Source organism: Molossus molossus, unplaced genomic scaffold (assembly GCF_014108415.1).
Source record: "Molossus molossus isolate mMolMol1 unplaced genomic scaffold, mMolMol1.p scaffold_m16_p_3, whole genome shotgun sequence".
NCBI lineage: Eukaryota > Metazoa > Chordata > Mammalia > Chiroptera > Molossidae > Molossus > Molossus molossus.
The window spans coordinates 119,547,234-119,571,324 of NW_023425366.1; the positions used below are offsets into that span (position 1 = coordinate 119,547,234).

Here is a 24,091-nt window from a genome sequence, read left to right on the forward strand (position 1 = left end):
ATATGGACACTATCTGTTAGGGACACAGACAAATTACTCTGGGAGGAGGGACAGATTTCTAAAGTGAGCTGGGAATGTGGGAAGGAGGGAGCCTATGACCAAGATATTGAGGCCCTGGCCTGCAAAAAGTCAGGGCCCTCCATGCCTGGTCATCACATGCAGTCCCTGACAATGCATAGGGCAGGGCTCCCTCACCATGGGACCCTCTGCTCTGTGAGTGAGTAGGTGACCATGGGGACAGATCTGTGCCCAGAGCTCTCAGCTCCCCATAGAACCCCAAATCAGATAGATGTGGGGAGGGGGGAAGCTGTGCCAGGCCAGCTGGATCACATGTGTTCTCAATTGTGAAAGCTGTCAGTTCCCATTATGGGGTTTCAGTGGGGCTGGGGTTATCAGGCCACGAGCTTAAGATTCCTAGAGAGAAAGCAGGACAGACAGAGTGGGGCACAGAGAACTAGGATTCACACGGTGTTGCTTTGAGGTTAAATTTTTCAAAGAGAAAGAGCTGAGTTTTTGTTCAGATTTAGACATTCTGATGGCTCGAATGGGACTCCCCTGGTGAAAGACACTCAGTGTCCTCCCTAAGTTCTCTCCCAGTTCCCATTTGAGGCCACCAGGATCTACACATCATCCATCTCCAGTGCTCCCACTTCTCGCTAGTGCATCAGCAGCACTCTCTCCACAAACATTCACTGCAGCAAACACACACTCACAGCTTCAGGAAGCCCAAGTTCGTGTCCTGCTCCTTCTTGCTGGGGGCAGATAGGTTTTTCCTTTTCACCTGTTGCCGGGGAACACTGCTCTCTGGGGAACTCGAGGGACGACATTGTAAACATGACTTCCTGGCATGATGATGGCAAGGCAGTGTATTCGAGTCACTGCCTGGAGAAGGTGCTGAGGTAGATTGGGGAGGGCCGCTGTCCATGGAGTTTGTGGGACTCACGCTGCTGATGGAGGAGTATCCTGAGGTCATAATGTCCATGCCCAGTTCCCTGCTGCCACAGAGAAGGGGCTTGGGCCCTAGGGCCAGAGGTGTGCAGGTGCTTGGCACCATGGTGTGCAGGTCCTGGCATCCTTCGTCCTCTAAGCAGTCCTCCTCATCACTTGATTCCTGGCAGCAGTGCTGTTCTGGGTTGAGGTACACCACAGTGACATCAAGGACACCACTAGGAGCTGTCACTACAGGAGAAGTCAGGGGAGAGGTCAGGGCACAGACTGAGCTTTGGGGTGACCCCCTGCCCAGCTGGGACCCCAGTGGCCTATGGTCCAGCTCTCACCCAGCTCTCTCGGCTACATATGCTGGACCTCACTAGATAGTCCCCTGTACTGATCTCCTTTGGGTTAAAGAATGGAGGGTGAAGGGCCTCAAGCTTGGAGCATCCAATATGGCTTATAGGACTTGGGGGACAATAGGAAGTGACAACAAACTGGTCATCTAATAATTTACTTAATTCCCTGAATAGACACAAAAGCAAGCAATTGGGAATTGACAAAAACTGCTTGAATTGGGCTTTCTATGCAGACAGCTGCCTGAGAACATAGGGACAGAGCCCCCTATATCCTCCCCTGGACCCTGGAGGAGTGTGTGAGGCAGAGTCAAACAGGGCAGTGGGGGGGCACATCTCAAACAAGGTTCTAGAAAGATCTTATAAACTTCAGACAGGGTTTCTTCCTCTTCCCCTGCCCTGGTGATGCCCTTCCACCAACAAAGGCCTGGCTGAAGCTGAACACACATTTGACCTAAATCCTTTTCCTCCCAACCCCTACAGTGGTGTCTTAGGGACTCTGCTCTCACATGTCTACCTGTGTCTAGACATGTTCTCCTGCAGGTAAAGCCAGGGGCCCTCAATAAGAACTGCCCTTCTGCCTGCTACCTCCTTTGGTATAGCCCCTGGGTGGCTTTGTGGCCAGGGGACTCACCATCACCCTCCTTCTCGCCCTCACTCTCCTGGTCACCCTCGTAGCCGGAGCAGTAGTCCAGGTTCCAGTCCAGGAAACTGCCCAGTAGCGTCTCCTCCTGGCTGGACAGCTCTGCGGTGGGTGTGGTGACGAAGCTACCCCTGTCCTCCTGGAGGCTGTTTTCTCGCTTCCTATGACAAGGAGGAGCCATGAACCCAGTCATAGGCAGCAGCATTAGGTCCTTGGTGCCTGCCCGCCCTGTCCCAGTGTGCTGTGAGAGAGACAACACAGCCACCCAGTGCCTGCCCTTGGAGTCCCAGAGGCGAGGCCAGAGGTGCAGTGAGAGTCCTGGCTCATCTGGGCTTTGCAGGATCAATTAAGAGTTCTTCAGGTGGGTGAAGTTGGGAAAGGAAGTTATTCAAGGTGACATAGCCAGGATATTGACATGGGAGAGACAGAAGTAAAGGGGATATACATAGATTAGGGTGGAGATGAGGATGAGCAAGGGAGGCTCTGAGGACACTAATTAGGTTATAGTTGGAATACCAGCAACACTGTGAAGTAGAGGGCCTAGGGAGAGAGTGACATGTGACAGGTGCATGGCAGAGTCAGAGCCTGAGCTGGGTTCAACCTGTGCTCAAGCCCATTTTCCCTCACAGGGTACCAGTCAAAGAAAAACAGCTCATTAGAGGAAGGAGAAAAGGCCTGCAGAGAGTACAGCTCAGGCCCAAGGGCCTTAAAGCTTGAATTCAACTCAGCTTCAATTTCATGGGATCTGTTCCTTCGCCCTGTTTATGCCTTAGGAGCCCCCTGTGGAAAAGGGGATAATGGAGCCCCTCAGGCAGTTACAATATTGCATTGCACCCTTACAGACACGGGGCTTACTAACCTCTTGGTTTTCCTTGCAGAAGGAGAGCTAAGGAAGGTGTGAAAGTCCCCTGAGCTGAGGAAAGACGTGGGCTCCGGGCTCTCATGTTTTACTCCTAGTGCGGCACACACCTGACTGTAGCTCAGCACCTGAGAGGAAGCCAGGGTCAGAGGGAGAGAAGAGGCCCTGAGGGTTAGGTGGGGGCCTGTCCCCACCCCAACCAGAAGACAGGGTAGAAGGGTGGCACCTCCTCCTGGCTGATCTCTTCATAGCGCTTGTCCTCAAATCGCTGTTTCACGGCAGTCAGAGAAACTTGTCTGTAGTCCTTGGGGATGTCATCATGGAAGCTGCAAACAGAGGGACACATGAGGGTCAGTGGGGGACAGGTAGGGCTCCAGGACAAGCATTATCAGCATCCCCAGCCCAAGAGAATCCCATTTTTAGCCTCCCTCACTGAAATGAGAGGAGAGCCCTGGCCGGTTTGGCTCAGTGGTTAGAGCGTCAGCCTGCGGTCCAGAGAGACCCAGGTTCGGTTCCCGCTAAGGACATGTACCTCGGTTGCAGTTTGTCCCCAGCCCTGGTTGGTCGTGCGGGTGGCAACCACTCGATGTGTCTCTTTCACGTCGATGTTTCTCTCTCTCTTCCTCCCTCCCCACCCTATCTGAACAAAAAATGAAAAAATGTCCTCGGGTGAGGATAAAAAAAATAAAAGAAATGAGAGGAGATAACATACTTTCAAAAATAGCCCAGTGAGCCTGGCTGGTGTGGCTCAGTGGATTGGGCAATGTCCCATGGACTGAGAGGTCCCAGTTCAATTCCTGGTCAGGGTATATGCCTCGGTTTTGGGCTTAATCCCCAGCAGGGGGCATGCAGGAGGTGGCCAATGGATGTTTCTCTCTCTCTCCCCCTTCCTCTCTCTAAATTTAAAAAACAAACAAATTGCCCAGTGATGGGAGGTAAAACAGTGTGCTACTATGGAAAAGTCTAGCAATTCCTAAGAGTTAAACCTAGAGTCATTTATATCCCAGCAATTTCAAACCCAGGTGTATCCCCAAGAGAAATGTGAAAACATGTCCATATAGAAACTTGTCCATAGATGTTCATAGCAGCATGACTCATAATAGTCAAAAGGTGTGAACAACTCAAACATCCATCAGTACACAAATGATAAACACAATATCTACACCAAAGAATATCATTATCGTGGAAAATGAGGGTGGAAGAGGCCAGCCACAAAAGGCCACATATTATATGATTTCATTTCTATGAAATGTCCAGAACAGGCAAATCCATAGAGACTGAAAGTAGATGAGTGTTTGCCTAGGGCAGGAAGGGAGGGGAATAAATGGGGTGATATAGGTAAGGAGTACATGGTTGTTTTTTCCCATTTTAAAATCTTTTTTTTTTTTATCCTCACCCGAGGACATTTTTCCATTTTTTGTTCAGATATTGTGGGAGGGAGAGAGAGAGAGAAACATCAACGTGAGAGGGACACATCAAGTGGTCGCAACCCGCACAACCCAACCAGGGCTGGGGACAAACTGCAACCGACGTACGTGCCCTTAGCGGGAACCGAACCCGGGTCTCTCTGGAGCAGGCCGACGCTCTAATCGCTGAGCCAAACCGGCCAGGGCTTAAAATAATTTTTCAATTACAGTGTTTATGGTTGACATACATTATCATATTAGTTTTAGGTGTACACTTCAGTGATTAGACATTATATAACTAAGTGGTCATCCTGACAAATCTTGCACCCGTCTGACACCATGCGTAGTTATTAGATTACTGACTATATTGCCTATGCTGTACTTTACATCCCATAACTATTCTGTAACAAACAATTCGTGCTTCTTAATCCTTTCACCTTTTTCACCCATCCTCCCAACCCCCTTCCCATCTGGCACATGTCAAAACACTCTGTATCTATGAGTCTGTTTCTGTTTGGCTTGTTTGTGTTTTAGATTCAATTGTTGATAGATATGTATTTACTGCCATTTTATTGTTCATATTTTCCATCTTTTTTTTTTTCTTCTCAAAGAAAGATGCTTTATTTTACTGGTTAAGTGATGAGCTCTTTTAGTTTTTTTTTTGTGCATGTGTGTTTCTGTAAAGCTCTTTATCTGTCTTTTGATTCTAAATGATAGCTTTGCTGGATAGAATAATCTTGGTTGTAGGTCATTGCTTTTTATCACTTTGAATATTTCTTGCCAATCTTTCTGGCCTGCAAAGTTTCTGTTGAGAAATCAGCTGACAGTCTTATTGGAGCTCCCTTCTCTTGCTGCTTTTAAGATCCTTTCTTGAACCATTCTGCATTTTAATTATGTGTCTTAGTGTGGTCCTCTTTGGGTTCATCTTGTTTGGGACCCTCTGGGCTTCCTGAACTTGTATGTCTATTTCCTTCACCAGGTTAGGGAACTTTTCTGTCATTATTTTTTCAAAAAGGTTTTCAATTTCTTATTCTCTCTCTTCTCATTCTGGCACCCCCATATGCGAAAGTTGTCCCAGAGACTCCTTATGCTATCCTCTTTTTTTTATCCTCACCCAAGGACATTTTTCCATTTTTTTGTTCAGATAGAGTGGGAGGAAGAGAGAGAAACATCAATGTGAAAGGGACACATCAAGTGGGTGCCACCCGCATGACCAACCGGGGCTGGGGACAAACTGCAACAGAGGTACACGCCCTTAGCGGGAACTGAACCCCGGTCTCTCTGGACTGCAAGCTGATGCTCTAACCGCTGAGCCAGACTGGCCAGGGCTACTACCCTCATTTTTTAAAATTCTTTTTTCTTTTTGCTGTTCTGATCAGGTGTTTTTTGCTTCCTTATATTTCAAATTGCTAACTTGTTTCTCTGCTTAAACTACTCTACTGTTGATTCTCTGTAAATTATTCTTTATCCCCCCCCCTTTACTGATTTTAGAGAGAGAAGAAGGGATAAAAACATTGATGAGAGAGAACGTTGATCAGCCACCTCCTGCATGCTCCTGACTGGGGATCAGGCCCACAACCTGGGCATGTGTCCCAACTGGGAATCGAACCGGCAACCTCTTGGTGCACAGGTAGACACTCAACCACCACTGAGCCATACCAGCCAGACAAGTAAATTATTCTTTTCAGTTAGTGTATCCTTTATCTCTGACTGGTCCTTTTTAACATTAATTAATTAATGTATATCCTCACCTGAGGACACGTTTTTTTTTTTCCTTTATCTTGAGATACAGCAGGAGGGAGTGAGAGAAACATCGATGTTAGAGAGACACATCAAGTGGTTGCCACCCATATGACCCCAACCAGGGCCGGGGACAAACTGCAACTGAGGTATGTGCCCTTAGCGGGAACTGAACCCGAGACTCTCTGGTCCACAGACTGACGCTCCAACCGCTGAGCCAAACCGGCCAGGGCTGACCGGTCCTTTTTTATGCTACTGTGATTCTCACTAAGTTCACTGAGCATTCTTATAACCAGTGTTTTGAATTCTGCATTTAGATTGCTTATCCTCATTTTGTTTAGTTCTTTTTCTAGAGTTTTGTTCTGTTCTTTCATTTGGGATATGTTTGTCTCCTCATTTTGGTAGCCTTCCTGTGTTTGTTTCTACGAATTAGGCAGAGATGCTACATCTCCCAGGTTTGGTAGAGTGGACTAATGTAGTATGTATTCTGTAGGGTCCGATGGCATAGCCTCCCCAATCACCCAAGCTGGGCACTTGAGGTGCACCCCCTGTGTGGGCTGTGGACACAGTCCTCTTGTAGTTAAGCCTTGACTGCTGATGGCATGTCAATGGGAGGGATTTACCCCCAGGCCGATCAGTTGCAAGGACTGGCTGCGACCACCAACCTCTGTGGAGGATTAACTGTGCAGGGGCCCACTCCAGAGTAGGACTTACTTCAGCAGGACTCTGGTGCCCACTATGTCTGCCCCATGAGTGTGTCACTTGTGGAGGTGGTTGGGTGATCATGCTTCAACTTGATCTGAAGCTGTCCACTGAGTAGGCTGGCTCTGCAGTCTCCCATAAAGTGCAGGCCAAGGTCAACCGTGTTCTGCCTAGGGCCACCTGGCATGAGCTACAAAGCGATCTGCAGATGGCTGCTACTTGTACTGGATTTGGAGGTACTCAGGGGAGGACAAGCTGCAAACCAAGACTGGCTAGTGCCAGGCCTGGGACCACTTAGCAAGAGGGATGGGGCACTGCTGAGACCAGATTCTGCTTGCTTGAGAGATTTTAGGAGAATCTGAAGCATGAGCCAACACAGGTCATTTGTATGGAAAAGCCACTGGAAACAGCTTGAGTGGGCCTAAAAGCTGGGGTTGGGGGTGCTCAGGGAATCACTAGGGAGGGGCAAACACTGTGAGCCAGGTTTATGGAGTTTCAGATATGGCACCCGCCTGCTGGCTCTGTTGGGGGAGGGCTCATCAAAAGAACAACATCCTCCTCCAGCACATCTGTGAGAAAGCTACCCCCACCAGTTCTCACTCTGATGACAGACAATTCAGTTCCTCCCTGTATGTCTCTGGGGCCTTTTAAGCTGCTGCCCCAGTGCTGGAGTTCAGAGGGAGTGAATCTGAGTAAATCCCCGCATGGGCTCTGTAAGAGGAACTGCCTGAGACTCCAGCAGCCCTGTTTCCCTCATCCTCAATCCTGTTGGTTTTTACAGCCAGAAGTTAGGAGGACTTCTCTTCCCAGCACTGGAATCCTGGGCTGGGAGGCCTTGTGTGGGGCTGGGACTCTTTGCTCCTCAGTGGTGACCTCTGTAGCTAAGATATTCCTCCTGATTTTTATCTGGCACATGTGGGTGTGGGACCAGCCTGCTCTGCGTCTCTGCCCCTACTAGTTTCAATTTGGCTTCTCCTTCAGTTCCCTAGTTGTAGGACTTCCATTCAGCCAGAGTTCAGGCAGTTCTCAATGATGGCTGTTCTGTAGTTTAGCTGTAATTTTGCTGTGGCTGTGGGAGGAGGTGAGTACCACATTTACCTACACCGCCATCTTTACTGGAAGTCCAAAGTTTTTCTTTTGAGGGTGGTGAAAATATTCTAAAATTGACTGTGGTGATGGCTGTACAATTCTGAGTATACTAAGAGCCTGTGGAATTGTACTCAGAAAAAAGTTGTTTGTAAAATAAATGGTTCTGATTTATCTGGTTTGGAAATGGGGGTGTACGGTGACAGCCTAACAATAATTTTAGGTAGCCAGCTAACAACTATTTGCACTCCTAGTGTGAGCGACCATGGGGTCAGACACATACTGACCATGACCTGCACCCCTAGTCTATCAGCTTTGAGATCTGGGCACCAGGAGAAAACAGGGTGGGCTGAAGCCAACGTCACCCCTGGAAAACACTGACAGGTCCTCCAACATTAAAGCACATCAGGGGGTGGGGAGAAGCAGTGAATGGGCCAAAGAGGCTAGTTAGAGGGATCTAGGGCCATGCTGGGGTTTTCTGATCTCATCCCAGAAGGGATAAGCAGAAGTGATATGCTCAGAGGCCTCCACTGAAGTATTCCAGGAATGGCTAAGGGAGTATTCATAGGCAGGCAGTGGAGACCGAGGGGATCAGAACCCAAGGTGTACAAAGAAAGTGCATTGGCCTTCAGAGCTCCTGGGATGCAGGACCAGAGATCCAGAAATGGCTGCCCTGAGGTCTCAGCTATGATGCCAGGGCCTCATCCATAAGAGCACCACATGTAATCTATGAGGAATGGCCCAGGAAGAGAGGACTTCTGGCTTGGATAAGTTGGCAAGGGGGTCTGGGCCTCCAGGTTTAGATGTGTTCTGAATCCTGGAAGAGGTCACACCTTCCAGGAACATATGAGGACAAGCAGAAAGCTAGAATTACCCAGACTCTCGTGCGGGGGTCAAGGAGGGGGAGCACATTGAGGCAGCGTGGCCTGGTGGAGGAAGGAGGTCACTGGGAGCTTTAGTAGACATGAAAATGGTAGGGGTGGAGTGGGGACAGAGTGAGTGGGCTGAGGAGTGGGAGGAGAGGCTGCATGCTAAGCTGAGATGGGCAGCAGCCACGAAGATGTGTGCCTGGGGAACATAGTTTGCTAGCTCCTGAGCTAGACCATGTGTCTTACACTGAAATTCCTACTAGTTAGGGAGGTGGTCTTGTTTTTTTCTATTAAGTTCTGCTGCTTGTGGAATTTGCCTTGGGTTGGAAGGAGCTAGTACTGCACATACATCAAGTGAAATAAGCAATATGGCCTTGGAATGTTTAAATGTCAACTCTGAGACACACAACTCACTTCAGGAAAGGTGTGTGTGGACTGATGGCTCTCCTATGAGAGCCCCCTCTCTTCCCCTGTACTTGACAACACAGCCTCTGTGGCAGAAGTAGGGTGGGAGAATCTACTTCCTTTTATAGACTCACCACTTTTGGTGAAGGCTCAAGACACAGGGTATGAGGTCTTCACAAGAGAATCCAGTGAGGTCCCATAGCCGAGTGGTCCAGGGCTGTGCTGGGGAGAAAAGCAGGAATGATGGGGCTGTTCTGACACCCACTCACACCAATACAGATGGTTCTGTTGTGGCATTTCCTGGAGCTCAGAGTTGCACAGACTCCACATACAAAGTATGTCCACTCACTGTCAACAGTGTGGAAGATACAGAGATGAGCAAAAGTAGTTTTAAATTGTTCATATGGAAAATAATACAAAAATTAATAAATAATAATACAAGAATACACAGTTTCGTGTGCTCACAATGGTAAAGCTACTTTTGCTCACCCTGTACTTAAGCTAGAACCTTACCCCCAGAGAATGACTTTTAGTCCATTCTGGTGTTTCCTTCTCCAGAAGAGGTGTACCTGCTTCTTTTTCTCCCCCCTCCCCACTTATATCTGAGCATCATCTCCTAACTCCAGGAATTGCCTAGGCCCCTGGCTCAGCCTGTGCTGAGCAAATGGCCTGAAGGGCAGGATCCTTACTCTGCCCGTGTGTCAGCCTTGCTAGCAGCAGGGCAGCTGCGGCCAGGTGGGCTGGGGAGTAGGCAGCCAGGCTGGTGTGCAGCAGGGAGAGCTCGCAGAGGAAGCTGCACAGGTGCTGTGTTCTTGGTGCCACAGGAATCAGCGTCAGCAGGATGTCCTTGTAATCAACCACAGTAGGGACCTAGACAGAACAGGAGGCGGACATGGGATCTCAGCAGACAGAGAGCTCATCCACCCACTCAACAGGGAGGTTGGCCCAGGACAGGTTCTGGCATGACTGATGTTCAGGCTGGATGCCAGGGCATGCAGTGATAAGATGACCTCTGGGTCCAGGAGGACTTCTCAGAGCAGGAAAGCTCAACACTGTGAGTTTGCTCTGAGATCCTGCTGCTCCCTCATGTGACCTCCATTTTGATTTACAAGTAAAAAACAAAAGGCCACTTACTCGAATCTTCCCTTCTAGGGCAGAAATGATCTCTCCCATCATCCTCACCAGGTCCTCGTACTTGTACGTGTTGTCTGTGAGCCACACAGCTTCCCGGATTGTCAAAATCTCTTTGTTGATGAACCTGGCATATTAAGCAGGGGTCTAAAAGTTGAGCCCAATTCCCTCAGTGGGGCAACCACTTTAGGCTTCAGTAGCAGGTGTGGGGGTGGAGGGCTGCAAAGATTAGACCTGGACGTCTATGGCTACAGACGGGAACAGAAAAGGTCACACAGCCCTATCATAAGGGGCTGGAAAGGAGGAGGGATTGGTGCCATAGATCAATGTGAGTGGCTAGACCACCAGGCACAAGGATGTTTCTGCAAAAGGCACCCAAGAATGACGTGATTAGTCAATCCTCTTAGTGAGTGAAGGGGATTTGCCCTGCTTTGTGCCAGATTCTACTGTGAGTATAAACGGATTAAACACAGGAGGCAGGTGAGCCAGCAGAACTGAGCTGGAGGTTGTTTGAAGGTATATACACAGCACAGAATCTGGCCACTGGAATTTTGATGGTCCCTTAGGCTGGTGGCCACGCTGTTCTCTATTCTCCATGAGAGCCAACTATCAGTGAACACGCTGGTCTAGTGGCCTGCTAAGGGCACCTCCCCTGGTGAGGGTGGACTGGGGGCCAGAGTCTGCTTGCTGACTCTGAGCCCATGCTCCCTCCATCTGTGGTCATACAACCATGCTTTCATGACTATCCAGAGACCATGCTTTCCAGTTACATGTGGCCATGTGACTGAGCTTGCTGCAAAGGTAGACATGGTGACTTTAGGGGTCTTGGGGTGGTGGTGGCAAAGAGTAAGACAAAAACTGGGGCTGCTCTGTGACTTCATGAAACAGAAAATCCATCCCAATGACATGATGAGCTAGGACCTTCTGCCTCTGGGTTACTGTGCAAAAGAAATCAATATCTCTGTAGTTCACACCACTGTGTGCAATGAGCTTGTTCCTCATTCCCCCAAGCCTTGCAAATGATGGCTGGTCTAGAAAGCACTGCCCAGGGGAAATGGCAGACCATCTGGTTTAGGAAAACTGGGAAATGCAAAATGTATGGTGGGAATCACCATCCATATTGCTTCCAAAGGCAAAACTGTCCGTGTGGTTGGAGTGGGGCTGTGGGGAGTTGGGTAGGGGATGTGAGCCCCACTAACTGTAGGTCTCTAATGACACGTACTTGAGAAGCAGATTCTTGGGAACTTGACTGCCAACAAGCGATCTTTCTGTGATCTGGGTGGAGGACTATGACCTTTCCTCTTTGCTGAGTCACCTTCAGAGGCCAGGGAAAGTGGGGTCCAGCCTAAGCCTGCCCAAACAAGGCCCACCCTGGGTCCTGAGACCATGTGCTGGGACAAGTGGCCACTCACACGCCCAGGGTCAGCTCTGCTGTTCCTTTGTGGGGAGGACCACATGGCTTGGGCACTCCCTAAAATTAAAACCCCCATCTAACAAAGTGGGACACTGAAGCTTTATTTCACTGAAAAGCCAGTCCATGAACTAGGGCATGGCCAGTGTGTTATGCACCATCCTGTGGGCATGGCCACAGGGGACTTCTCACCGGGTGCAGATGACCATGCAGGCGATGCCCAGCAGCTGGAGCCTGTACCGGGGCACCAGCCTCCTCCGTAGGTACCGGTCCACACACTCCACGGTCAGATGAAGGCACAGGCTTGTGAAGTCCTTCATGGTGGCAACTTCTACCAGCCAGTCGATTAGAATATACCTTTGGGAAGAGCACCAGCCCTGAACACTAGAGCAAGCATTCACGAGTGTCCTGTCTCCCATTTCAGATGGTCCATCTGTCCCGAGGGAGAGGGCTGATCATCTGTATCATTGGTTTACCCAGGAACAGTCCCAGGCTGAGATGCCATATTCAAGGGGGCTGGGGAGGCCCCACATTTCCTAACTTCATTTCTGGGAGGCAGGTGGGCTCACATATCTATTTCCCTGCCTCCCCCATAGAGCACCCCAGGCATTAGAAAGCCCTGATATCACAGGTAAGGGGCCAGGTAGGGGTGGGGACAGATCACAGACCTCAGGACCAGAGAAAAGACACTCAAAGGTGTGAAAGCTTTGGCCTTCTTACAGCTCACCTGTGGAGTCATTTACCAAAACCTTCTGCATTAGAGCAAAGAGCCAAGAACACAACTAAAGCAGGATGCACTGAGCTCACGAGTTGGACTTTCTTAGTCACCCACCAACCCTGATGGAGCACATATCCTGACAGAGCTGACACACATGGGGTATTTCCTCGAGGACTAAAATCTGGGTTCAGGGACACAGACATCACAAAGAATGCTGCGTGCAATGGCGAGGATGCCAGATTATGATAAACGCCTTTCTGAACCAAGAAGGGGTGCAGGAAATAGAAGTAAGGGAGAGAAAAAGCATGATACTGTAGGATTCTGCCCAGATAGGATGGATGGGATCCTGGTGTTAGCCAGGACAGAAGTATCTCGTAAATGCGGAGGGAAGGAGGGAAAGATGGGGTCAAAGTGTTGGAGCAGGAGGAGGGAAGCAATGAAGGTAGAATGGGACGGGGAGAGGATGAAGGAGGAAGACAAGCCTCTATTTTCTCTCAGAAGGAGGAATATAGCATGAACATCATGTTTAAACCAGCCACTACTGGAACAGAAGAGGAAGCTCCCCTATGCAAAAAGACTTAACAGGCTTAATGATCTGATTTATAAAAACAGACCAACCAAAGTATATACTTTAAAATGGTTAAATCTGAGCCCTGGAGAGTTTGTTCAGTGGTTAGAGCGTCAGCCTGCAGTCCAGAGAGACCCGGGTTCAGTTCCCACTAAGGGCGTGTACCTCGGTTGCAGTTTGTCCCCGGCCGTGGTTGGTCATGTGGGTGGCAGCCACTCGATGTGTCCCTTTCACATCGATGTTTCTCTCTCTCTCCCTCCCGCTCTATCTGAACAAAAAATGGAAAAATGTCCTCGAGTGAGGATAGAAAAAAAAAAAAAAAGGAAAAATATCCTCGGGTAAGGATAAAAAAATAATAAAATGGTTAAATCTGAAACTGATATAATGTTACATGTGAATTATACCTTAGTAAGAAAAGAGGAAAAGTTGGCAGTTGCTTGGCACAGAGGAAAACAGAAAGACACTCAAGGGCTGAAATATTATTTCAATAAAATTATTTTAGTTCTTAAAAAGGAAAAAGTGAAATTTGTCAAATCCTCCCCCTAAAATAGCAACAGTCCAAAAAAAAGGGCAGACTAAGAGGGGCACGAGGTGTTATCAGCATATTTCTTCCAACAGAAAAGGGGAAGAGCTGAGAGGAGGAGGGAGGGGGCTGCTGCCACCGCCAAAGGCACAGGATTAAAAAATACGACAGCTTTGTGACATTTAATGTGGGACGATGCATCCCTCATTGTGTGTGTTAGACCTATCAAGCCTCTCCAGGAAAGGCTAGATCCTTCTAAAATTAAATGTTTACTGAGAACTAACTGTGTGATGGGTTTTGTCTGCTAGAGTAACCTGCCCATTGTAAATCCAAATGTATTTTATTATTTTTATTATTATTTTTTTTATCCTCACCCAGGGACTTTTTTTCCCCAGTTTTGTTCAGATAGAGTAGGAGGGAGGGAGAGAGAAACATCGATGTGAAAGGGATACATTGAGTGGCTGCCTCCCGCACGACCCCAACCAGGGCCAGGGACGAATTGGAACCAAGGTACGTGCCCTTGGCTGGAATCGAACCTGCGACGCATTGGTCCGCGGGCGGATGCTCTAACTGCTGAGCCAAACCGGCCAGGGCAATTCAAATGTATTTTAAATCTCTTGCATAAGTTTACAAAATTGTTCACATTTTCTATTTTACTAACATGTTCTGTGATTGAGTGTACAAAGTGTCTTATCTCTAAACCTTGGAGGAAAATGGACCTGCAGGAAGGTGTGGGTAGTGCTGGGGTTTCAGTCTACCAAGCACATTGCTCCCTGGGTCAGGCTGGCTCAAACAGCCATAGGATTTTACACACCAAGTTGATGCTCGTAATGATAGCTTGTAAAGAAAAGGTGGTTTAGGGGCTTCAGAAATTTGGGATATGAATCCCATCATTTTATTTATTTAAAAAACAAATTATTTCTTCTTTATTAATTTTTAGAGAGACAGGAAGGGAGAGGGAGAGAGAGATAGAAACATCGATGAGAGAGAATATTGATTGGCTACCTCCTGCATGCCCACACTGGGGATCAGGCCCACAACCTGGGCATGTACCCTGACCAGGAATCGAACTGGTGACCTCTTGGTGCATGGGACGACACTCAACCACTGAGCCACATCAGCTGGGCTGAATCCCATCATTTTAGAAATACGTTTTAACATGCCCTGGCCGGTTTGACTCAGTAGTTAGAGCGTCAGGCTGAGGACCAAAAGGGTCATGGGTTTGATTCCCAGTCATGGGCACATACCTGGGTTGCAGGTTCATCCCCGGCTGCCTTACGGGTCTTGCAGGAGGCAACCAATCAATATGTCTCTTACAATGATGTTTCTCTCTCCCTCTCTTTCTCTCTCTGTCTCTCTCTCCCCCACTCCCTTCTACTCTATCTAAAAAAATATTAATGGAAAAATATCCTCGGATGAGGATTAACAACAACAAAATGGTTTGACTTGTTCTGAGGCTTAAAAAGGAAAATTGGAGAGAGCAGACACTTCTTATGAGCAATATTTTCTCTTCAAAGCCCTGGATAACTTGGGCATTACTGGTTTTAGAAAACACACACACAAATAAATGGGGGGATCCTAGTGGGGTTGACAACAAAGAGTGCTCTGTGACAAGTGGCTCAGGTGAAATAGAATGGACAGCTCCCTTCACCCCAGAGACCAGAGGTCACTCTGCCTTCCAATCAGAACCCCTCACCTCATTGTGTCGTTGAGTCCCTTCTGCACAGAAAAGACCACCTGCTTATTAGCAGCACGGGAGGCCTGAAACAGCTGGCAGACTATCTCATTGGAAGCTTTCACTTCTAGTCCAAGGTGGTTTCCATTTGCACAGGCTTTGGCCAAAGACAACTGAGAAGGAAAGATATGCAGAATGAGCACAAAGCAGTGGCTTTTGAGGTTTTCCATTTCCAAATGTAAAGAGCTGTTGAGGGAGAAGACGTGTATATGTATTTGAACTTCTTATGCCTTCTAAGACTCCTGGAACCAGCATGACTAAGATTCTGATAATTCTTTTTGAAGTACTATATCACATGATGAAGAGTTTTAAAAGGATAAAAAGTATATAATGAAATGTCAGTCCCCTTCTTACCCTGGTACAGCTCCTTAGCCAGTAAGTCTTTTGGCAACTTTAAAAAAAAATTAAGTATGTCTCTGTTCAACTTCCAATTGTGAAAGCTAGATGCTCCAGAAGGAAGCTGCATAGCAAAGTGGCAAAGAGCAGGCTGGAGGCTCAGATGACCTGACTTTAACATCTGGGTATGTGGCCACTGGCAAATTGGGGGAACTGTTCTATGCCTCGGTTTTCCTCTTTATGAAGTGGCATATAGCACCTGCTTTGGTACGTGGATGTGAGGATTGCTTTGCACAGGACCCACCCAGCACCCACTAAGCTTTGAAACGGTTGCTATGAACCATTTCTATATATTTCCTTTCAGATTTTTCTATGCATTTGTAACAGTATGTATATGCATTTGTGATCACAGTATACACACATCTATCTATTCTTTGATTACCTAACAATAATGTGGTTCCTAAGGAAATGAAATATCTGTAAGCATGTTTCACTTATTCTTCCTTTTCAGGTATTTCTGATGTGTTTTACTATTTTGTGGAACATCTTTGTGTAGTCTTTTTAGTACCTGTACCTGGTCTGCTCACATGATCAGTCCACAGGAATGGCTCTGCTAAGTGTTTTGCTACTTGTGCCCAAGTGCTTTCTGACAGGCAGGCCTTGATGTTCACACCCATTAACAGGAACACTATTTTATTATATCTTTGCTAGCAAAAACAGCGACTATTAAAAAATATGTATTTTCCGAAGTTATTAACTATCTATTAAAAAACACAAGAATATATATATATATATATATATATATATATATATATATACATAATTTGCTAATGTGATCAGCTGTGATCTCGTTAAAATGCATGCCCTTTCAGCCAGCAGTGATTGGGATGCTGCTGTGTTACGGCCAGTAATGTCTATTTCCTCTTTTCTCAGAGGGCACTGAGGCCTTGTGAAATTTATCAGGGTCTTATTATTTTTATTGATGAGTTTGAGTTTCAATTAGAACCAACTGTAAATTTGCTGACTGCCTTTTAGACATAAACATTATAGTGCTCTGTGACATGTCAGGCTGAGCCACCTACCGCTTTGTGATTTCTTTCCTAGCTTTTGAGGGTAGATGACTCTCAACCACTTGATTAATTGAGCTTCTACCCATTTGGCTTTCTTTGTCTTGAAACCATGACAGCTACAAGGGGAGAGTGCTTAAAGAACACCAACTAGAAATCCCTGAGGTCCTGGTTCTGACACTAGATGACCAGGTGAGCAGGTCAAATGAGAACAGGACAGTACTCCATATGCCAACCTGCTTTAAGGAGCCTCAAGATCTGTTGCTGTGGTAAGCTTTACCTGCAAGACAACTTCAGGGACCAGTATAAATTTTGATAGCAAATGCAGTCCACAGCACTTAGAAATTAAAGGGCTAGTTTAGGGGCAATGGGCTTTGAGACAATAGGATGGTAATGAACAGAGAAGGAAGCACTTCCAGGCTCTCCTTCCCATACACTGCAAAGCTAAACTCCTTTAAGACATGACTCCAGTTCTGGGTCAATCTTATTGCCTCCTGAGTGAGAGCCTAGGAGGTATAGGCCAGCTTCTGCCTCACCTGGGCTTCCCAGCAGCCTTTGGCAGCATAGTCCCGGAGTTTCCGGAAGTTGTGGAGGCATCTTCCAGGATCGGACATCTGTCAATGGGAGAAAATCACCATGACTTCATATGGTTTTGTCTCTAAAAAAACTCAGAACTGAACCATAGGGTTCTTATATGTTTCCCTAATACACCCAGAGGGTCCCCGGCTGCATTTTCTTCCAAGCTTGTTCTCCAAATGACAGTGGTCATTTTGGGGCACTGTTGAGAGCAGCCCACTGAGCAGCAGTTCCCTGGGGCCTAGGAGATGCCCTTCCTGTGCTGACAACCTCATCCAAGCACCAATTTGGAGAGTGTGCCTTTGGCCAACATAATTCCTCCTCTCCCCACACCCTGGTCCACTCACATCTGTCAGTCTGTCCCTTTCCCAGAGGAGGTACGAACTGGTCAAACATCCCTGATTAGCAGACTCTTCAAACAGCTCATGGGCCTGCTTCTTTTTCTCTTCGTCCTGGAATGAGTCCAAGCACAGTTTATTCTCCATACCTCTAAGTGTTCACACGCATTGCTCTTTAGTAAACATGGAGTAAACTTGGAGTAGAAATGACTTCTCTAAAGATACACAATTTGATAACCAATGTGGAAAACAAATTCATGAGTTCTGCCGCCCCAGGCTCTGCTTTCTTCTTGACCATGTTTGTGTTTGGCTTGGCTCTAGGCTACCCGGAGGGCCAGCCGTCCACACTAAGCTGCTCAGATGGTGTTGTTGGAGGCTATCCTGAGGCTCCTCCACCTCCCTCATCCTCAGTGTCCCCCCCTGCTACTGTTAACACATACCTGTCACCAGAAGCTATGGCCTTCCCTGAGTTTGCGGCAGAGGAGGTTCCTTAATCAAAAATCTTGTTAAAGCTTTCTCAAATGTGGAGAGGTTTGAATGAGGAGTGGGAGAGGCTCAACAATAGCAGAACCATGAAACAAATAAGCCCCTGGTCCAGTGCAAACTGTGATGCTCTGTCTGGGTCCATATGGCCTCTCACAGGCAGGACTCAATTTGGCTTTGAACCCTTGACACCCCCTTTTGCTGCTTTTCACTTACTTCTTCACCCTCGGTGTTTGTGGCCACCAGAAAGGTAAGCAGCATGAAAACATGAAGCCGCTGTACCCTGTGTGCTCACCCAAGCCAGGCACACATCAAACTCAGAGTCCAAGTGGGCTGGATAACAACTTACCTCAAAGAGACTCAGCACTCTCCCCAAGCAGTGAAGTATGGATGCTCTGTGAGTCTAAAAAAAAAAGAGAAGTATGATCATCAATGGAGAGAAATCCAGGGGCTGCCTCTCCTAATTTGTGGGTCCCATGGCCTCTGTTCGTCCCTCTTTGCAAGGGATCAACTGCTTCATGGAACCTCCAACTTGCCTTTCTAGCTGTCAATGTGCCTGTAGTCCAGCCCCTCACCAGATTCCCCTGAACCCCAGCTCTGAGGCCTCCTGTCCTGCGGGTCATTTCCAGACCCTCACATCCACTCTTGATTTTCTGTGCCTCCACTGTCCTCAGTTCTCTGACTTTATATGGTCCCCAGTATCTCCCTCCAAGGTTTTCTCACCTCCTGGGATCCCATGCAGTTTGAACTGCCCAGTGCAGCCTGCCCTACATGCACCCTTTGCCAGGACTCACTCTTTGTAGCTGGCATTCCGCCCTGAGGCTCTCGTGAACCACTGCCTTGCAGCAGCTTCCAGACACCGACCATGGAGGGCGGATGAAGAGCCAGATGAAAGGTGCAGCACTGACATTCAGTCGCTCAGCCAGACTGAAGTAGCGAGAGGCTTTCAGGCCATTCACTTCTGCACGGGCCTCATCAGACACAGACACTGTAGAGACACACAGAATGTAACCCAGGGATGTCTTGAGGACAAATGTGGAAAGTTTCCATGGTTTTTTGTGAAAGTCTAAAACCTTAAGCCCACTGCAGTGCAGAGCTGCTGGTGTTTCAGGAGAAAAGGTCAACCTTTTCTTCCCCTACTTTATGAATCATGTGCCCCAGCCAGGGTCTTCCCAACAGCCTGGATTTTGAAGGTTGGGAAGGTGCTCTCTGTGGAGGTGTCATATGCACAACCCCCTCCTGCTGAGAACTGCTGACAAACCCCCTGCTAACAAGTTTCTTTTGGGGATAATGAGAACTTCCAAAATTAGATAGTGGTGATGGCTACACAATTCTGAATACACCAAAATATCACTGGGTTGTATACTTTAGATAGGTGAGTTGTATGGTATGTGAATTATGTCTGGGAACCACTATCTGCCATGAGGGTTGGGGCACAACTGCTGTTCTCCTCAGCCTGGAGGAGGAATGCTCATTGTTTCTATCAGTAACAACAGTCTTGTCAACTGATCATGTGCAGGGGCTAGCTGTCAATAAGATGCCAGATCTTTTAGAAGCAGAAAAATGGCTTCTATACCCAAGTCTTGATGCTTTGGGAACCAGGACAGGATGGACTCTAGGCTAGTCCTTGGTGTGCTAAGCAAACAGGTAGGAATTGGGAGAAAGCCACACAAGATTCTTTCAAGGAGCACCTGACCCTTTGGGGTGAAAAAATACAGTCACCATGCTGGCTTTGACCTGCTTGTAATTGCCTCCTGTTTAGAAACTTGGCTACCTGTGTTATTGATACCCTATGGAATTAGGCATACTTTTGACCACTGCCCTAGAGTTCCACAGAGGAACTGTGGCTGAGGAGAGGAGCCAGTGTCTACACATGGGTTGTGGTGATAAATGGACAGAGGGTGGGCAGCCAGGGGAAGGCTGGCTGCCTGAGTAGCCCCCATTCTGAGTCTCTGCTTAGTCATTCTTTGCCAAGTGAAATGAAAAGATTTATTAAAATAACAAGTGACTCTCCCAACCTGCAAAAGTCAAATTTTATCAATGGGTCCCTCAGTAGGGCACCTCTGGGCACAAGTTCCTTGAAGACAGTAAGGCAGACCACCAGACACAGCAAGAAGAACAACTAAATTACAAACACCGAGAAGGGCTCATGCTTGTTCTAAAACATCAATACCAAGTAGGGCGATGCCAGCTCCAGCCCTGCAAGGACTTACAGCCTTCATTGTAGAGGTAGGCAATGCCTAGCTTCACAGCAGCTTCAAAATTTCCTTTTTCAGCAGCCCTACAACATTAAGAACATAAAATATCACAAGGTTTTATTGCATAAAAGTTATGTTCTATCACAGGAATTAAAGCTAGAATACGTATTTTCTGAATAGAAACTTTTTTAGGTAATGTAGTCATATATCATTTATCCATAATATGCTACAACATGGATGAGCCTTAAAAACATGCTAAGTGAAAGAAGCCAGTCACAAAAGCCCCATCTTGTATGATTCCTTATATGAAATGTTAATAATGGGCAAATCCAGAGAGGAAATAAATTAGCAGTTGCCTAGGGTTTGGAGGATTGCAGGAAAAATAGGGAGTGACCACTAATGGGTATAGGGTTTTATTTTGGGGTAATGGAAATGTTCTAAAGTTAGATAGTGTTGATGGTTACATAACTGTGAATACATTAAAAAACCATCAAATTGCACATTTTAAAAGGGTAAATTGTACAGTTTGTGGATTATGTCTCAGGTGGCCTGCCTGAAACCACTGGCACATTTGGATGGTGGGTCTAGTCATTGGCACACTAGGGTTCACAGGCTTTAGGACTCATGTCCCCTTTGGTCCTTCCTCTGGGTCCCAACTCTAGCAGGGGGCTGGGATCAGCCAGTGAATAAAATGCAATAGGATTTAAATCATATGGTTTTGACCAAAAGAAAAGAGGGCTGAATAAAGTTTCCGCATACAGGTGACCTGGGTTTGAGTCACAAGGGATGGGTCACAGCCCAAGAGGGACTCTTCAGAAGTACCACTGTGACTAATGAGAATCAGGCCCATGCTGGTGGTGTGGATGACTGATGACTGTGCTGGAAGTCATGTGACTCAGTGGGTGAGGTTTACTGCCCTTAGTTGCTTCCTTGGCGGGGAAGAAGGCATTGGCAGAGGCTACAAGAAAATCATTCCCAGGTCAGGCCTTGGGACACAGGCAGGAATATCAGGGAAACCCCAAGATGGGAGAAAACCAAGCTGTTCTCAGGGGACAGATACCTTTCAAAGAGCTTCAGGTTCCTTGGAGAAGGCCACAGCTCTTGAAAGCTGGCACATGCCCACACGCTGGCATGGTTGTCCACCAGGTACTTCAGGTGGGAGTGCACCTGCAGAACAACAGGAGCAGGGTAGGTTGGGGATTATTAAGAAACCTCCCCAGAATCCATGCCTCTGGAGCTCTTGAAGACAGAATATAGACAGATGTAGTCTCCTAACCCCTTCCCTACCCCAGTAGTAAGGCCCTCTCTCTGTCTCAAAATAACAGTTGCTTTGAATAGAGAAAAGAGCCCAGAGATAAGTTTTTCTGTGGCTCTAAAGGTGGAGACAGTGGTGTTGGAAGGGGGAATAAGCATCTAGACTGAGAGATGACACCTATGTAAGAGTATATACCTACAAGGATCAGAGAAACCAGGTCTAACAGGAGCAGCTAGGACAGAAATCTGTTCTGTGCTGCTCTACCTGAAGTCTTGATAGTGAGAGCATGGCTGGGGTCTGGAGGTCAACAGTGGCTCTTGGAAAAGACTGACATGACAGCAGCCTCAGGTAGGACCTGGAACCTCTGCTGTGAGCAGGAGACTTGATTAATGCTTAGCAATTTAAGTGCCAATGTTCCCACTGCCATTGGAAACTCAGCACCCATGGATATTATAACCCAAATGGAGGCGGCTTTGGGAGTTAGAGAAGTGGGTTCTTGTTTTCCCACAAATTTACTATATGCCCTGGATTAAACTGCTCAAAATGAGGCTGCAGTTCCAATACCTATAAAATAACTCCCTTTTAGTACTGAATATTACATAGGATTTTTCCTCAATAAAATACTTTTAGCCCTGGCCAGTTTGGCTCAGCAGTACAGCATTGACCCACGGACCAATGGTTGTGGGTTCGATGCCCGGTCAAGGGCACAGGCATGCCTGGGTTGCAGGTTCAATCCCTGGCACTGGTTGGGGTCATTCAGGAGGCAACTAATTGATGTGTCTCTCTCACATTGATGTTTCTCTCTCCCTCCCTCCTTTCCACTCTCTCTGAAAATCAATGGAAAAAGTATAGTTGGGTGAGGATTAACAAAACAAAACAAAAAAGGCAAGAAAAATGAATATATTTTTATTCTTTTAAATATTATGTTAACTCTTTTAAAAAGTTTTAAAATTTTATTTCTCAACTACAATTTGAATACAGTGTTAAATTAGTTTCAGGTATAATGTCTTATTTCTTAAGAAATGCAAATTTTACTGCCATAAAAGAGTGGTTTCTCTGTTAAACATTACAATGAGTGTGCTATGTTTCAGCTTTCCTACAATCACAACCTCAAGCATCTATTAACAATACCATCCTTGTTTCTCTGCCCTCTTTTGTAGTCAAAGTTCTGTTCTGACATTTAAGAACATGAAGCCTTGATGGTATGACCAACAATGCTAGGGCTGATACTCTTTTCATCTGGCAACTTACAGATCTAATGGCAAGGATGTCCTCAACAGAAAGCCATTTCAGGATATGGAAGAGCACATCTTCTGGGAGACTCAAGATGGTTAAGTTTCGGGGTCTTCTTCTTATTCTTCGCTTTGTAGGATAACAGAAACACTTGGCACACCTACAGTGGATCACTTTAAAAAAAATTGCAAAGGAGTTGTACTGATTAGAAAAGTTATATCTGAAGATGATTTAACAGTTATGGTCCCCTGCCCCATAAAAGGAATCAGCCATATTTCTCGTCCTCAACAAAGAATAAATAAAGGAGTAGTGTTATAAGGATAACATAAGATATCATCATTTATTCAAATATTCAGTATTTTGGTGAACAGCAGATAATTGTTTAACTGGGCTATTGGGAAACTTTCTGATCCAGAGCCCAGATGACAACCAGGAAGGGGAAAAAAGCAGCCAATGAAGCCAGCCCCCTGGGACCCTTGCTAATCACTTTGCTTTCGTTTGCATACATAACTAAAATGTATAATGTTCAATAAGGATCTTTGGACTTGAACAATCTGGTTTTCGAGTCCAAACTAAGAGGGTCACCCCATAGGGAAGCAAAGGCTGAACTTGGAGGCCAGCTCAGTCCCCCCCTCTGCCCAGTGTCCTCTCTCCCTAGAGGGGGTCACTGCAACTCCAGCAGCTCCTTCCTCATTCTAAGCAGAGGACTTAAGAACTTCCGGGCAGGAACCCCTCACTTACAATTTACCTGGTTTTTTACCCATTCCTCTCCTCTGTCCCTACAGGATGGGGCTGCTCTCCCCTGCAGCACTGCACCCCCCATCCCGCTCTTCACCTGGGTCTTCCCATCAGCAGCAGCTACACTCAGGGTGAACAGTTCCCACAGATTACATGGACTTTACCACACTGTCCTCATTCCCTTGATGTAGGACAGACATGGAAACGCTTAACCGCTATGCTGATAACCACCGAAACCGCGACTGCGCTCACAGCCCTCCACAGGTGCTGGAACTCGCGCGGGGTTTTCACGCGGACCTGGGCGCCGCCTGGCATTTAAACTGCGCGCCAGGGAGGTGCCGCCGGGACCCCAGGCCGAAAGCCTCGAGCCAGCCTGGGCAGTCTTGGGCCTCCCGCCCGCCGCGGCCCGCATCCCGCATCCCGCATCCCGCACCCTGCACCCCGCGCTCACCACCGCCGCTCCCCATCGCCACCTGCGCCGGCACCTCAGCCGCCTCAGTCTAAGCCGCTCCAGCCGCCGGCCAACCCTGAGTGCACCGCCCCACGCACGCGCAGACCCTCCCCGCCGCCCGCCCTAGTTTTCAAACGCACCCAGCGCTTCCATTGGCCGGTCCGGGGGGGCGCGCGCCGCCTGTCTACAGGGCTCTGCCCTCGGCCCCGCCCCACTGGTCTGCTCCGGGCGCTCTCGATTGGTCGCTCCAGGACGCGAATTCGAACGCCGGCCGTTAATTGGCGGAGGCCAGGAAGCCGCCCCGGCAGGTTCGGGCGGGGGTCCAGGAGGAGCG

At 47.6% G+C, this 24,091-nt stretch overlaps 1 protein-coding gene across 3 annotated transcripts; it reads right to left on the bottom strand.

Moving 5' to 3' along the window:
• CCNF (cyclin F) lies at positions 1 to 23,806 on the bottom strand. Of its 3 annotated transcripts, XM_036280364.1 has the most exons (17): positions 23,758 to 23,806; positions 22,587 to 22,741; positions 21,141 to 21,247; positions 20,096 to 20,163; positions 18,677 to 18,870; positions 18,232 to 18,285; positions 17,409 to 17,513; positions 17,022 to 17,099; positions 15,044 to 15,195; positions 11,731 to 11,895; positions 10,131 to 10,254; positions 9,686 to 9,866; positions 9,131 to 9,218; positions 3,015 to 3,114; positions 2,789 to 2,916; positions 1,921 to 2,090; positions 1 to 1,179 (listed from the first exon to the last, which is right to left on the bottom strand). In XM_036280364.1, exons 1-17 carry the CDS (start codon positions 23,771 to 23,773, stop codon positions 710 to 712), a joined length of 2,355 nt encoding a protein of 784 aa, XP_036136257.1. In that variant the 5' UTR covers positions 23,774 to 23,806; the 3' UTR covers positions 1 to 709. The 3 variants fall into 3 exon arrangements, with proteins under 3 accessions (XP_036136257.1, XP_036136259.1, XP_036136258.1); XM_036280366.1 differs by lacking the exons at positions 18,677 to 18,870; positions 22,587 to 22,741; positions 23,758 to 23,806 and having other exon boundaries at positions 21,141 to 21,173; XM_036280365.1 differs by lacking the exons at positions 21,141 to 21,247; positions 22,587 to 22,741; positions 23,758 to 23,806 and having other exon boundaries at positions 20,056 to 20,143.
• Positions 23,807 to 24,091: the final 285 nt, after the last annotated feature.

Coding starts and splice junctions, on each gene's coding strand:
- CCNF (XM_036280364.1), bottom strand. Junction 18,286..18,676: donor CGGAATGCCAGCTACAAAGA/GTGAGTCCTGGC, acceptor TTTTTTTTTTAG/ACTCACAGAGCATCCATACT. Junction 2,917..3,014: donor AAGAGATCAGCCAGGAGGAG/GTGCCACCCTTC, acceptor GCTTCCTCTCAG/GTGCTGAGCTACAGTCAGGT.